A 14,781-nucleotide genomic window follows, 5' to 3' on the forward strand; every position below is an offset into this window, starting at 1 on the left:
CTGGCAAACAAACAAGCATATTTAAATATTTTGGCGTGTTCCCACCTTCACATTGAGTGCAGTTACAGTGTGTGGCTGCTGGATTGTCACTGAGACAATTCCATTGCAGGTTCTTTTTTTTTTTTTTTAGAAGGGGTTTAAAGATAGATTATTAAAGTTGATTGTTCTAATTTTCTATAATAATACTTAGCATGTTGGTTTTAGTCATGTATACTTAATTTGTCAAAACAACCTAAGATTCTGACATGATTGAGATGTAGTTTGTCAAGGCTAGTTACAAGTGTAACTGTATCCACCTTTTTGTTCCTTACGCATTACAAAACATTAGGAATCATAATTGTGACATGTGAAATCTGGCAAATACAAGGTTGTGACAATTACCATTTTAATGCTATTTCAGAATATTGACCATTTACAGTCCATTGACATAAATAACAAGTAAAAGAAGTGTTTTTGCACACATGTATACAGCCAGGCGTGTAGAAGAATAAATGATGACTAAAAATAATCTACTGCACCCTGTCAACACTTATGGTAAATGTAATAAATAGCTAAGTTTTGGTACAGTGACCTTTGTCAGGCATTTCAACATACCAAAGTGTAGCTCGTTAGACCACTGGTTTCCAAAGTTTTCGGTCTTCAATATGAAGCAACGTCTACTTACTACTCAAACGTCTTTTAGTTGTGAGCAGTTCAATCCAAGACTGTTTTTGTCTCCTTACTGAAATGCTTGAATAATTTCTCTATGCTGAAGAGGTAAAACTAAAAAAAATTATATTGGATAAGTGTGAAAAAAATAAACATAATTTTATGCAGCATGAATTAGATTTTTTTAGTAACCCCCCTTCATCCTCTCTTCAGTCATCTCACAACCTCTCTTGGAGATCCTGATCCCCAGGTGGGGAAGCACTGATTTAGAGATTGGGTGAAAGCTTATTTTTGATGTAAAAATAGGGACTTCATCGTGAATGGGGTTATTATTTTGCTTGAAAAATGTGGCAATGCACAATTCATCCTAATGAAAGACTTTTTAATAGTGCAATCACAATTAACAACACGTCTAATATCCAGATGTGCAAAATTGTGGACTTTTTCCTCTCTAACGTTTGTCCAATCAACAAGTAATCATTAACTTTTAGTGGTCTTAGCTGTGAACTGAAGCTGGAAGAAGTCTGTTTCTTTCTAATCAGACAAGGTGAACATACGGTGGGCTTACTGAAGACTTGAGTACTGTTAGCGCCATACTCTACCAGCACTTCAGTCTGTGATATGGAACCAGTTTCTCCTCAGCCTCAGTTATACATAATAATACATTTTATTTAAAGGCACCTTTCTTGGCACTCATGGACACCATAGCCATGTAATGAAAGGGCAATGAACATCCTTAATGTAAAGAAGGCTCACATACTATATAACGCACATGGTGGACCAGAGAAAGGCTGGAATGAGAGTGAAATTAAGGCTGGGAGCTTTGTATGGGATTAAACTTTAGCTCTTGACAGGGAGATTGCTTCATTCTTCTGAGTTTCTGCTTCCCTATTCTGCGTCTTTAGTATTCAAGGTTGCTTCCATAGGTGAGAGCCAGCGCGAGCTTTGAGGACTGGTAATAGTGTGGGGGAGAGAAGCAGAGCAGAGCAATTTTTCTCTTTTTCCTAACATGCATTGTAACACACTGCACATTCAAGCAAACCGTTTTTCATTTTGCATCCACGCCTCAGCTCCTTGTCACTGTAGAGGGTCATATGGTTTTCTTTACTCTGTGTCATCATTAAGGTACAAAGCAGAAGCAATAGCAAACCATGCAGCTGCAAATGACAGCATTGTAATACTGGAGTACAGTGAGCTCGCTAAAACTCTTAAATTAATTGGGCTCATGCTGTTTTAGAGGCACAGGCTTTTTGTTGCATCCTCAAAACAGTTTTGTGAGATTTTACTATTTTTGAAAAAATTGCAGGGGAGATAAATTATCCCCACAACGAAAAACAAAACGGTGAACGACATCCCCACAGGTATTCCAAGTACAGATGGTAAAAATGCTTGATATGCATAAAAACAAAAGGAGTGTGCTACAAATGTAAAACATTCTCTTCCAGTAAAACATCAAGACTCCACATTGTTCTAATGACACCACTGTCTTCGTTCATATGCACTTATGTTTATATTTATGATAACACTTATCTAAGAGATGCAGTACGTTCTAGTATAGCAATTAACGGACTCACACTCCATTTCCCCTTGATTTTGGCCACCCACTGGGTGTAGCTCGATGACTCATGTAGGTGTAATATGGCAGATTACACCTGTCACTTGTTCTGCTGCTTTTATATGCAGAGCCTTTGGTGGATGTAATCCAAGGATTTGACATTATGCAGGACGTGAGTGAGCCTGCATACAAACATCTCCCTCAGATGCTTTAAAAGGAGTTAAAGTCTGTGATCACATATTTAGATGATCTAGCTCTCTACAGTTTGTGGGGTTCAAGGAGAAGCTTGTCATTATAGATTTAAGACAGAGAGTCTGCTTATGTCTCTGTTCTGTTTACAAGAACGATAGCGCTGACAAATTGGAAAATGTTTTTACTGTCAGTAAGCAACAGTCTTAACTCATTGTCAGTCACGCTAGTAGCGTGGCAATGTCGTTCTCTTTCGGTGGATCAGTCCGCCACTTTGGTTCAGAATTGAAATCTCTACCGGTCTGGATGGGTTGCCATTCAATTTTGTACAGAAAACAATAGTCCCCAGAGGATACATTCTAATAGCTTTGATAATCTCATGACTTTTTTTCTAGCTCAATCAGTAGGTCAAAGTTTTCACTTATCCTGTGAAATATCTCAACATCTACTAGAGATACTCATGGTTCCCAAGAGATGAATCCTAATTACATTAATGATCCAACTGACTTTTCATCTAACGCCATCTTCAGGTCAAAATTTCAGTTAGTCTTACTACTTTGGTTTATGACTACATACCTGCAAAACTCATCCGAAATGTTTGTGTAGTGCAAATTAGCCAGGATTAGCTAACGTACTAAACTAAGATGGTAAACATCAGCGCGCTAACACATGGTGAACTCTAAGAAGAGCTGTGCAATTCTCTAAATATGGATATCCCATGTGTTCCTCACAAATATTCAGGGATGCTTTCCTTTGGTTCTGTTCCCTACAGATTGCCTTTTTGTGACAGAATACTTCACCCGTACGCCTCGTAAGCTGAATGCTTTCAACTCCTTCGCCAGTGTGGAACTGTTCCACTTCAATGTGCCTGACGACACCATGATGGCCGTATGGAACCTCATCACCTTCAAGGAGCAAGGGGGCACGTTTGGAGACAGCTGCCCAAACCGCAATGTGACTGTGTAAGACAAGGACTTTGTGGCAACTTATTTTTCTCTTTCTGGAGTTGCTTGTGTTTAGCTTAAACCTTTCTTTTGTTCAAGACATTTAGAAGCTGAAATCTGCTCCTTCTCTGGGGTATAAATAGATAACAATAAGCATCTTATACACGTTACCTTTTGGGCAAAAGGTTATGGCAGCTGGTTCAACCTGAGCAATGTCAGCTATTACTGGCAGCCTCGACATATGGAGGGAACTGCTGTCAAAGCATTAGCTGCAATTAACTTTTAATTTTACCTGTCTATATTTATCATATTGGTAAGCATGAGAGCTGGTATCTCATGTGACTCTACTGTGTCCCTGTGATGTTGTGATTGACGTGGGCATGGTTATCACATTCAAATATGTAGTGTTGGATATGAATATTAATGTTTTGGATTTTAATTTTTCATATTTTAAAAAGAAAGATTCCATCTGTGCTCATGCTGTCAGCTGTTCATATGGATGCATTTCATACGTATATGGCAGATGCCCCTGTTGTTTGTGGAAATATTAGGCCTAAGAGGGATTGAATTTTGTCTTTGTGATGAACAGGTATTTCAGGTCTGGGGCTCCTCCAGTAATCAATCCCCTGTACACCCACTACCCTCGGGATACAGTCGTCCCAGGGTCCTTTGCTGTGACTCTTACCTGGACTCTTCCAAACCGTACAACAGGAGCATTCAACGTGACCAGCCCGCTCCCTGGAGACTGGTTCCTGGCTGCACATTTACCCAAGGATGAAGGCAAGATCTCAGTGAAGGTCAGCCTGAACATTTATCAAAAATAAACATAATTCTTTCATATTATAATTGTAATCATAAAGTTGTGATTTTGGCAACATAGTTGGTGCTAACATTGGTCACTTAGTTGTTTCTGCACTGTACCTCCCATACATCCACTTATAAACAAACAGTGGACACAAGTGTCTCACAGCCATGCTAGCAGCTCTGTGAGACCATACATTGGCATGGCGATGCTTTGAGCTAAATGCTCTCTTGCTCACAGTGTCAATGCTTACATGCAGGTATAATGTTCATTATCGTCGTTTGGCTGATGGCTGTTGCAGATGTTGTTAGCTTTGCAGGTATTTAGTCAAATTAGAAATCTGATATAGGCCAAAGTTATTGCACGAATATTTGTACCAAATGATATGGCAATCCATCCAATAGTTGTCAAGACATTTCACTCAAAACCACAAATGTCAACCTCATGGTGGCACCAGTGGAGAAGTCACACGTTAGATGCAAGTTTTGTGTCAATCTATCTGGTAGTAGGATTTATCCTCTAGGTACCATGAATGTCTATACCAAATTCCATGGCAATCTAGCAGCTGTTAAGATATTACCAAAAAATGTCAACCTCATGCTAGCATTAGAGGAAAAGTTAGGGGATAACTGAAGTTCTTGGAATTCTTCCTCCTGAGGAACATCAATGTATGTACAGAATTTGATAATAGTCCATCCAATAGTTGCTGAGATGTCAGTCCAGACCAAAGTATGGACCGACCGTCCGACCAACATTGTCATCCCTAGAATCAGAGCTAGTGTGGAGATACAATCTTAACAAGCATCAGCATTTCATGTATGCAAATGCAGCAAATGAAAAGTTTCAGTCACTGTTTTGTTATACATCACTCACCAATTAAGACTGGTAAAAAAAATAGCATATTTAAGTGTTATGTAGGATAATTTAAATGAGATCTACCATCCATCTAAAATATTTTCTTCATGGTAACTTAACTCCCTTTCATGATCAAAAAAAAATCTAATAAAAATGATGTAAGTGTTCGTTGGGATTAGTATTCCTGCGTGTGCTGCTGAGCTTAAAGAGGCAGAACAGTGTCAGAGAGTCTTTATTCATCTCATCATGTTCTCCTATTTGGCCACATAAAAACACCTGCTGATTTCCATTTCTGGCAATTTATTTGTCACTGGCATGGTGTTCAAAGTTGTTTCCTTTGTGGTTCCCCCAGGCTGGAACAAGTGCACCTGGAATATACAACAATCAAAACAATCAAAAATATCAACAGAAGTTCCTATCAACATTGAATAGTTTGCTTTTGGGGCGCTGAGAATAGAAGCTGATGTGGCTAAAATGTGACCTGCCTTCAATGACACACCGTATAGATGGAAATAACATACCTTTTCCACATTCTGCTTCCTGAAGCAATTTTTAAACAACGAAAATGTGATGTTATCAGTTCAGAAAGGAAACATGGGTGGAAGCAATGCAAGCATAACAGTCAAATCTCAGTCAAATACTGAACATAGCACACAGGATATAAGGATTTAACAACCAAAAACAAAGAGAGCAGTGATAAACTGTATTTTCTGTCTTTCTTTTTTTGACTTGCTGAAATGTCCCCTGAATTGGTACTGTCCAGATGGTTTTTCCATTATTTGCTTATCAAGACCAGGTGTGTCATATCCTGATTACAAGTCAATACACATCATGCAGATAGAAAAATACGGGAAATGAATGGGAAGTGATAAGAGTAATAATGTAAAAAATGTTTACCCATGCATCCGTCTTTTTACTTTTAGACGTTTGTTGGTACGGCTACGTTAAAGTGTAGGTCAGTAATAATAAAATTAGCATAATTATTCTAAATAATCTAAAGACCAAACAGAAAGTTATTTTAGCTGACAAAGTCTAATGCCATATAATGCCATATACTGTATACTGTAATACATCCTCCCTATGTGAGCCTTAACATTTTATTGAGAGGTATTCCTTTCTATCTTATTATATTGTGTAAATGGGAGTATTCAAAATATAAGAAACTTAATATGAATACTACTATAACACTAACGCTACTAACTACATACTCAAAAATGACCATAGAGTTCAATAAAGCTATACATACCCTCTCAAATGTTGCATTTATTGCAGCACTATTGTCGTGGATTGCATTAGATTGTTCAGGTGAACCTAATAAAGTGGAAGCTCAGTGTATACCCCAGAGATTTCTCTAAAATTGCATAGTCTCAGTGGTTCATTCTGACTGAAAGAGCTGAAATAATGCAATTAGTCAGGGTTTCAGTGGTTTTTTTAGTGCTATGGCCTAAATCGGGTTTTAGAGGCTTTAACATCCTGCCAAGACTGAAAAATAAATTAATGCCTATATCTTTTTTGGCATTAAAATGGTCAAATTTAAAGCTATTGAACATCATCAAAAGATGTATGCACTTATAGTGTAAAAACATTGGCCTTAAAAACCCCATATTGGTTGAGCCTTAATTAAAACACAAATTGCTCTACAAGACACATGTGCAGGTCCAACTGACAGGCTGTAATAAATCAAAGGGTCACCTCGGCAGCTCCCGGACTAATGACATGCCACAGTAATTGTGGCTCAAGCAGGCGGGGTCAGTGATCGGCTGACAGGAATGAAGGGCCTCATTTGGCATTCACACCTGTCCTTATGAATCCGCAAAGGCATCCCCGTTCCTTTTTAAAACAAATTTTAACAGAAACAATGCATGGCCTCCTGGCTCTGAGTCGTTCTGTCTGCTCGGCTCATCTCACAGAGTAATGCATATCAAGCATTAATGGTTCAGAACAACATGAGTGAAATAGTGTGTGCATGTTACGCTGTGTGGCAGGAAGAGGGAGGACAAATTGATATTAATCCAGGAGGCTGACAAGCTTTATATACACAGTCCATTAGGAATTTTCAGCCAGTCTGAATGATATCTAATCTCCTCCTTAACAGCTTTTTAAAATATTGGTGCGTTAACTACTTAAATACCGTTTAAACAACTGATGTGTTATCTTTGTAGGGTCTGTCTGAAGAATGCCAGTATCTGTTTCAACCCCAGCTCATTGTCCAGAGGCTTATTGGGATTTCAGTGCTTTATCCTGGATACTTCATCGACCAGATGATCCCCGTCCATAACAGATCTGCACTTTATAAGTAAGTCTTCTAACTGAGCTTCCAAAAACCAAAAGTAAGGATGGGTTGGCTTTGAAATCAAGCACCTAATCGTAGACTATCTCCTGTAAGATAGTGGAGTATTCTTAAGCTTAAAGCTTAAAGCTTATCTTGCATTTTCATTTTAAAAAGATGCCATTTCCAAGTGTGTGTTTATAGTCTGAGCATCTTTATTAACTAAAAGTCACCTCAGTCTTGTTAGCAGAGGAATATTAATTTTCAAGGTTTATGTTCTGTTATCCATGATCTTTTGAAGGCGCAGGCCCTTAAAGGAAGGAGAGTCAGTATTAAGTGAGTTCTGCATGAAAAGAAATTATGTGAAGGGTATTGAAATATGAGTATATTGTTTAACTATTATATTATATACGATATATACACCTAAAGTAAGTTGTTGGATGTGTTTTGTGTTTGATGTGTGTATGTACTGTATGAAAATTGTATACGTTTTTGATTTAAAGCACTAGTCTTTGCAGAATATCACTATTCTTATTTAAGGACAGGCTAGCTATTACTCATGAAGTTGCTGCAAAGGTATGGGTTTACCTGCTTAAAAAAACAGCAAATTATGTGTTACATTACCATAAAAATAATTCATTTGATTAAAACTATAACAGCAAAGACATGCTGTTCTCTTCTAGGAATAATGAATAGGGCATTTTTAAAACAGTTTTTGTTTCTAATAAACATTAACTTGAATACATGTTATATACAGTACTGCTCTACATTCTGCTTACTGATATAGTGTATAGACTAGCTTGGTATTATAACAGCCTGAAACATGTGTCTGTGTGTGTGTGTGTGTGTGTGTGTGTGTGTGTGTGTGTGTGTGTGTGTGTGTTGTTGTGGTGTGTGTGTGTGTGTGTGTGCGCGCGTGCGTGCCTGTGCAGAGTGTTCATCCCCAATTATATATCAAAGGTGAAAGTTCAGCTGGTAAACTGCAGCACCAAGAACAAGAGTGGCGACAGTTGTCCCGTGGTGCTGAAGATAAGAGCGCGAGCTCCGCCGGTGCATAACTCAAGTGCCCTCGACTGCAGGGAGTGCAACCCTTGTGAATTAGACACTCTCGTACCTGCCTGGGAACAATGGTACTACATCCTGGTGGAGAGATATCTAAGTAACTGCAACGTATACTTTCGCATCGGGGTGCAGGTCACAGGTGAGTGTTTTATGGGCAAAATGTGATTAATAAATCTTATGAAATTTATCTCTGGGTTGTTGTGATTTTCCGTTGGTTCAGAGCTCAATTTACTTTTCAAGTCATACTTTACTTAATAAAGCAGCAACATGCATTCATTCTTTATATTAGAAAAATAAACAACATAAAACTATAAAACACTGATACTGAGATGAAGAGAATACCCTCTCTCATCCATTCACCTTATCCTTAGAAGTCTTTAAAAAATGTAAACTGAATCATTGTTTTCAGATTATAGATGGTATAATCCAACCATTTACACAATCCTTATCTATAACAGCGACAGTATAGACCTGTATCTGTATACAGATGCAATAATAGTAGGCTACATAAGACTTTTTTACATATCACATCAAAGGAAGCAGAAATTCAAACTTTAAATGTGCCTGTGTTTACTGAGTGGGTTATTCTGTTCATTGCTTAACTTTACAATCACTAAAATGGCAAAAAAAAAATTATTGTTATATTACTGTTAAAGTCGAGCACGGTGTTTGAGCCCACTGGTATTCTTGTCTTCTTGGTTTAATGAGAAAGTAACTTGCAATGTTTGTTTTATTTGTCCCATCTGGGTTTTGTGAAGACTGTTTGGTTAAATGAGAGTATTTTGCCAATTTAACAAAATAATTTAATGATGAGGTGTTAGATACTTATTTTCTCTCATCATTTTAAAATGAATTGTGATCATGTTTATTGCTACAATATGTGAGCTGTTTGCTTCCAGGGTTGTTCATAATTTTTCTTCCTGCTGCTTTTGATGTGTTTTTTTTTTATAAACCTGAGAACTCATAAATTAGGCTGAATAAAAGCTCAAAGTAGATCTCTGCAGCATATCATATCCAACATCCCAAATTATACTGTACAGTCAAAGTATAAAGGATTGTCGCTTTCTTTTGAACAGGCGCTCTTAAAAAAAAAGACTGATTCTGAGGTGTAATTTTGTCTATGGATCCAACGAAAAATCTCCGAATGTCTTTTTAAATGTATCCAGGATGCTCATGCTTCTGTGGCAGAAATTAATTTTGAAGATGTGTTTTGATGGGAAAAGGGAGGCCACAGTCAGACCATTAAGAGGCTTGTTCAAATAAAGACCCTAGCCCAAACTGAGGAGATCCATATGGGATTGCTAAGAGGCCAGTGATACCATGCATAAGTGCTACATGCTGTTCTGGGGTTGTGGAGAGCTGAGATATTTTTTATGCTCACTCCACAGGGATGCCTCACAAATCTGTGGGAAGTTCCCTCCCATGTAGTGATCCCCTCCCTCTGTTGGACACTGTACAGTGCACTTTGTCACTATGGCAACACAGACACTAATTATTCACACTCTGTCTCTCCCCCTGCCTGCCAGGCAGATCTTACTTGACCTTTTGCGGATTTAAATTGAAGACCTCAAGTTCAAGGGAAAAGACCATCTGGAGTCACCTTCTCATGCTTTCTCACTTATATTGGTTATTGTTGTTATGAGCCATAGAAATATATGCCCTTATTTGAATTTAGTCCAATTTACAGATATCACAGTCGCTGGCTAGACAGGAAATAGTGAAAGTAGGTTGCACTTTATTATTTATTATTGTTGTTTATACAGTATTTTCCCTGCAGGTGTATTGCCCTCAATAGCTGATTGGGTACAGAAGAGAGTTTCTGTTGTGTTATTTAAAGCGAAAGAAAGCCAGTGCGTTAGATTGTGAATGTTATGTGTATATTTACACAGCCCCTCGACTCTCCCACCCACCCACACATATGCATAAACATCAATATATATTTGGGTCTTTACTGATTTCACACAGATTTGTCTTGTTTCTACCAAAGTTACATTTGCCTCGAGCCAGCATTTGGTATTTCACTATTTTTTAGGAATGCTTGAGCTGCCTGAACGGACATCAAAATACTTCAAACCCTTTCAGAGACAACACTATGCAAACGAGGCTGAGCTAGAAAAGCCTTTGAAATCCTTTCCCCTTGGGGATTGGCGGTATGTGATGGTACTCAATGACCATTTTGCAGAGTTGCTTTGTGTTGAGTGAAAGCATACTGTTTGCAATTACTGTGAATCTTTGTCTCATTAAAAAGCATTGTACAACGCTGAACCTCGCGGTTTACATTATGGAAGCCAGCCGAAGGGGATCGTTTCAAACATTTGCAAAAGACTTAGTTGCTTAGCATGCATAATAACCCAAGTAAAATAACTGACTTGGTTATTGCCTTTTGTTTGAGGCTTGCTGGGGATCGGTTGTTTGACTTTATGATAGGGATTATTACATTGAACAAGATGTTCCAGGGTGCATTTTTTTAAGCTTCTGCAACAAACCAGGGAAAATCCATCATACTGGAATCAGTTTGATTGATTTCCTTTGTGAATTTGATATCTTTCTCTTCTGACTAGATTGCTCCAAGTCCAATTTGTCAAAGGACCAAGCACAGCCCAGCTCCTCTATGAACATGCCTCAGTCTTTTGGAACAGCGATGGGTTTCTCCCTGTCTGAGACGCTTTCAGTGGCCTCCCTGCCCAGCCAGAATGCCAGTCACCTGCACACCTTGGAGGACAGCATTATTTACCTCGCCCCCACAGCCGACAATAACAAGTGCTGGCCCATCCGTCCAACTCTGCGCAATGAGCTGGACACCTTCTCTGTGCACTTCTACGTCTTCTTTGGTCCAAATATATCGATCCCACCGGACAGGGCCGCTGTGTTCGCCATCAACCTGATGCCTGTTTTAGACAGTGGAGGCGTCCTCAACATGGAGCTCAAACTCAACATGGTGAGTTGCTCTGATGACACTAATGCTTGTTTTAAAGGCATAGTCTGTGATCCAATTGTAAATGTACATGTAAAAGACAATTTGATATTATACAAATAGGTTGGAAGGCTTTTTTTATAAAGATGTAAACACTACTCAAACTAAAGTCAATTAATGTTTTCTGATATAGTTTGTTTACTAAACATTTTATAAAAGAAAACAAGATTATGTTTTCATTTATGATCAGTTGACAAACACAATATGCTTATTTTCATCATCGAGGCACTTGATATGGCAATTAGCTAAACGCCGTATGTAAAATTAGCTAACATTATATGTCAAAATAATTAAGGATTGTGCAAGATTAAGCGTTTAATTAGATATTTTGACATTGCTTGAGACATTTGTAGGCATGTACAGGTTATTGTATGTATAACTACTATATTCCTGATATATCAGCCAAAAATAATGGTTACCAGACACCTTGAGGATTCTGAACTTGGTGTTGGACCTGCTGTATGCTTTACTATCGCAAGGATCGAATAGTAATCAGTTAAATAAATATTAAACAGCGCAGGGAGTTGTGTCTGGCAGAGCTAGCCTGCAAAATACGGATGCTCGTATAGTCATAGATTTTTCTGTGGGATCTGAAAAGGTTTTACAATGAAACAAGCGCCAGTGTTTGGGCTTGTGACATATGTCTCTAATTAAGAGCGAACAAAATGCAAATATCAGCCAAACAGAATTTGATATGTCTTTGTTAAGCTGTCCTTCAGATAGTAATGACATTAGGAATGCACCTGCAGTGGCTCTGAAGGTCTACAGGGAGCCAGAAACTGGAGAGCTACAGGCTGGCAGATGGACTTTTGAACATTTTACTCCTAATAGAAAGCAAGCCAGCCAGTGTTGAAGTAACTAGAGGATGAAGCATTCAGTAAAACCATCACAAATATCTTTGATTGTTCAGTTTAAAGAAATATGCTGACATTTTGGGAAATATGCTTTTCTTGCTGTCTTCCTGGGAGTTAGATTGATATCCGTTTCATCTCTTTGAATTCAGAAAAGATATTGGTCAAGGATATTTTTAGTCTTCAGTACCTGTAGCTTAGCATAAATGGCAGAGGCAAGAGGAAACAGAAGGAAAAATAAGCCAACAACTCTAAAATGAACAAAACGATCTCACCACAAGCTGCTCTGGAGCTTTTCGATCGTATCATGTCATCTTCCTCAGCACTTTAAGTGTTATCAGTCACTAAAAAAGCTTCAATATATAAAAAGAGCTGAGAGAATTAGTCAATTAATTGATTAGTTTTAAAACAATAAAAAAAATCAGCAACTGTTTTGTAATCATTTAAGTCATTTTTCAAGCAAAAACAACAAAAGATCTAATGGTTCCACCTCAAATGTGAATTTATTCTGTTTTTACCTCATTTGATATTAAACTCTACTAGATATTGACTTTTTGGGAGTTTTTGTTTCATTGTTCAAATCAAGAACATAATGTCAGATAAAAAAATTAATGAAAATAACCGTATGTTTCAGCCTGACAAAAAGACAGGTTTGCAGTTGTTATCATGCAGCCTCTATGCTGTCTCTCCCTGCTTCCAGACTTTGTGATAAGCTAGGCAAAACACATCTTTCATCTCCACTGAACACCCAGAGATGAACCTGATAAGCGATCTTCTCATCTAACCCCCCGTAAAAAAAGCACACACCCTATTTCCCAAAATGTCAGCGAAAAACAGGAATAGTTTACTTTAAAGGAAAGGAAATACTGTAATTGACTGTAATTATTGTGATGGTTTATTGATTGATTGATTGATTGATTGCTTGGTTGATGTGGCGACACAGTGGGTTAGTGGTTTTACTGCCACCTCACAGAGTGATCGTCTTGGGTTTTAATGGGAACCCTGGTCCTTTCTCTGTGAAGTTTCCATGTTGTGATTGTGTTTATGTGTGCTTCATCCTACAGTCGTCAGGAGAACCTCTGTTTGTGTCTGTGTTAGCGCTGTAATAGCGATCTCTTGGGTGTTTTCCTGCCTCATTCATCCTGGGATAGACCCTGACCCCTTCCGACCACTACCCCAAACCGCAGAAGTGTGTATAGTCGGTTGATTTTAGCTTGGCAGATGTAACAGAGACAATGTGCTGTGATGAAACCTGGTTGCTGTTGCTGTGTGAGCCACAAGATGTATTCTTCAGAGAGACTGTCATGCTATATTATTCTATGGACAGATTTATCCCCCCTCGGCGATGATCTGTCACTTGCTTGTCACATGCGCAGATTCCAGTCAGCCGCTGCCAGTGGGGGACTCTGGCAGATTTGCAGGGCTTTAGGAGACAATAGCTGGAGCTGCTTGTCTGCCTTGCATCACACTCTGTGAGAAAGTGTGAATGGAATGCATATGGTTTTTATTTCTACTGATACCTCAACTGGCTGTGGATCACTTTAATCGCTTTAGATCAATTTTTCAAAGTGTTCTTCAGGTAGGACTTATGCAGAGAAAGAAATTGTAAGCACTGTAATGAGCTTTAGTCCCTGAGACTGTGTCTGTGTATGCCTTTTTCGTTTCAAGGGGCTCAAATAAATAAATGAGCATGATGGATTAAAAATAAATGAATAAATAGAAATGTTGCCAAAAAATAATACAAATAAATAGGCAATGACAATAGATAAATAGTAATAATAAAAATGTATTGTATGTATTGTGTAATGTATGTATTTATAGATTTATTTCAGTATTTATTCACATCCACATTTATTATCAAATATATCAAAATATAATATGCTTTATTTGTGTCCATTCATCTATTTATCTATTCTTTTTTTGTTGGAAAATTCTGATTTGTCACCATGCTTATATATTCATTCACTTACTTATTACCCATCTGAGAACTTCTTTGTAACATGTTTAATTTGATTAGAAATATTAGATATTGAACTGAAAGAATGAACATGTTAGCTGTCACTTAGCGGCACTGGTATATTTGCAAAACCAATATGAGTCAAAACAGAAGACATTTTAATATTTCACTGATCAAAATTAAAACTCATGGAGTTTATTTTAATTAGTTTGGGCACTGGGATGTGCAGCATATAGTGCACATGCCAGCTTCATCCATGTTCTTGCTATAGTTGACATTGTGTTTTTCCTGGCACATCAGTGTAACTTCTGGGAAATTTAGCAAAGCAGATGCCACATGAGTAAACAACAGAGATTAACTGGCATTCATCAAACGTTTGTATCATTTACAGCATTTTTATGAAATTTGAAGTCAGAAATCTGTCCTGTTGTAGTAATTATTTTCTAGTTTTCTTAGTTCCTCCACAGTAGTTTGTGTCAGTCAGTAACCTTGAGCATTGCATTGTTGGAAGGTTGCGCTCCTGATTGAATTATGCCTCTGCAACTCACGTTCCACATTCCTAACTAACAGCTGCATAATGGATCAGGCATATACATCACAATATTAAATGTGATTAATGTAGCAATGGTCACAACAATGTTACAAAGTGCTTTACAAGTAACAGCAATAAATAAA

General features: G+C 37.9%; 1 protein-coding gene across 1 annotated transcript in view; it reads left to right on the forward strand.

Moving 5' to 3' along the window:
• tmem8b (transmembrane protein 8B) overlaps window positions 1–14,781 on the forward strand; it is a 34,804-nt gene that overhangs the window by 1,664 nt on the left and 18,359 nt on the right. The window contains exons 2-6 of the mRNA XM_039804592.1: window positions 3,165–3,354; window positions 3,926–4,133; window positions 7,156–7,289; window positions 8,195–8,463; window positions 10,886–11,262. Coding sequence (XP_039660526.1) covers window positions 3,165–3,354; window positions 3,926–4,133; window positions 7,156–7,289; window positions 8,195–8,463; window positions 10,886–11,262 — 1,178 coding nt within the window. The remainder of the gene's footprint in view (window positions 1–3,164; window positions 3,355–3,925; window positions 4,134–7,155; window positions 7,290–8,194; window positions 8,464–10,885; window positions 11,263–14,781) is intronic.

Source organism: Perca fluviatilis, chromosome 6, assembly GCF_010015445.1.
Source record: "Perca fluviatilis chromosome 6, GENO_Pfluv_1.0, whole genome shotgun sequence".
In the NCBI taxonomy this organism is placed as follows: Eukaryota; Metazoa; Chordata; class Actinopteri; order Perciformes; family Percidae; genus Perca; species Perca fluviatilis.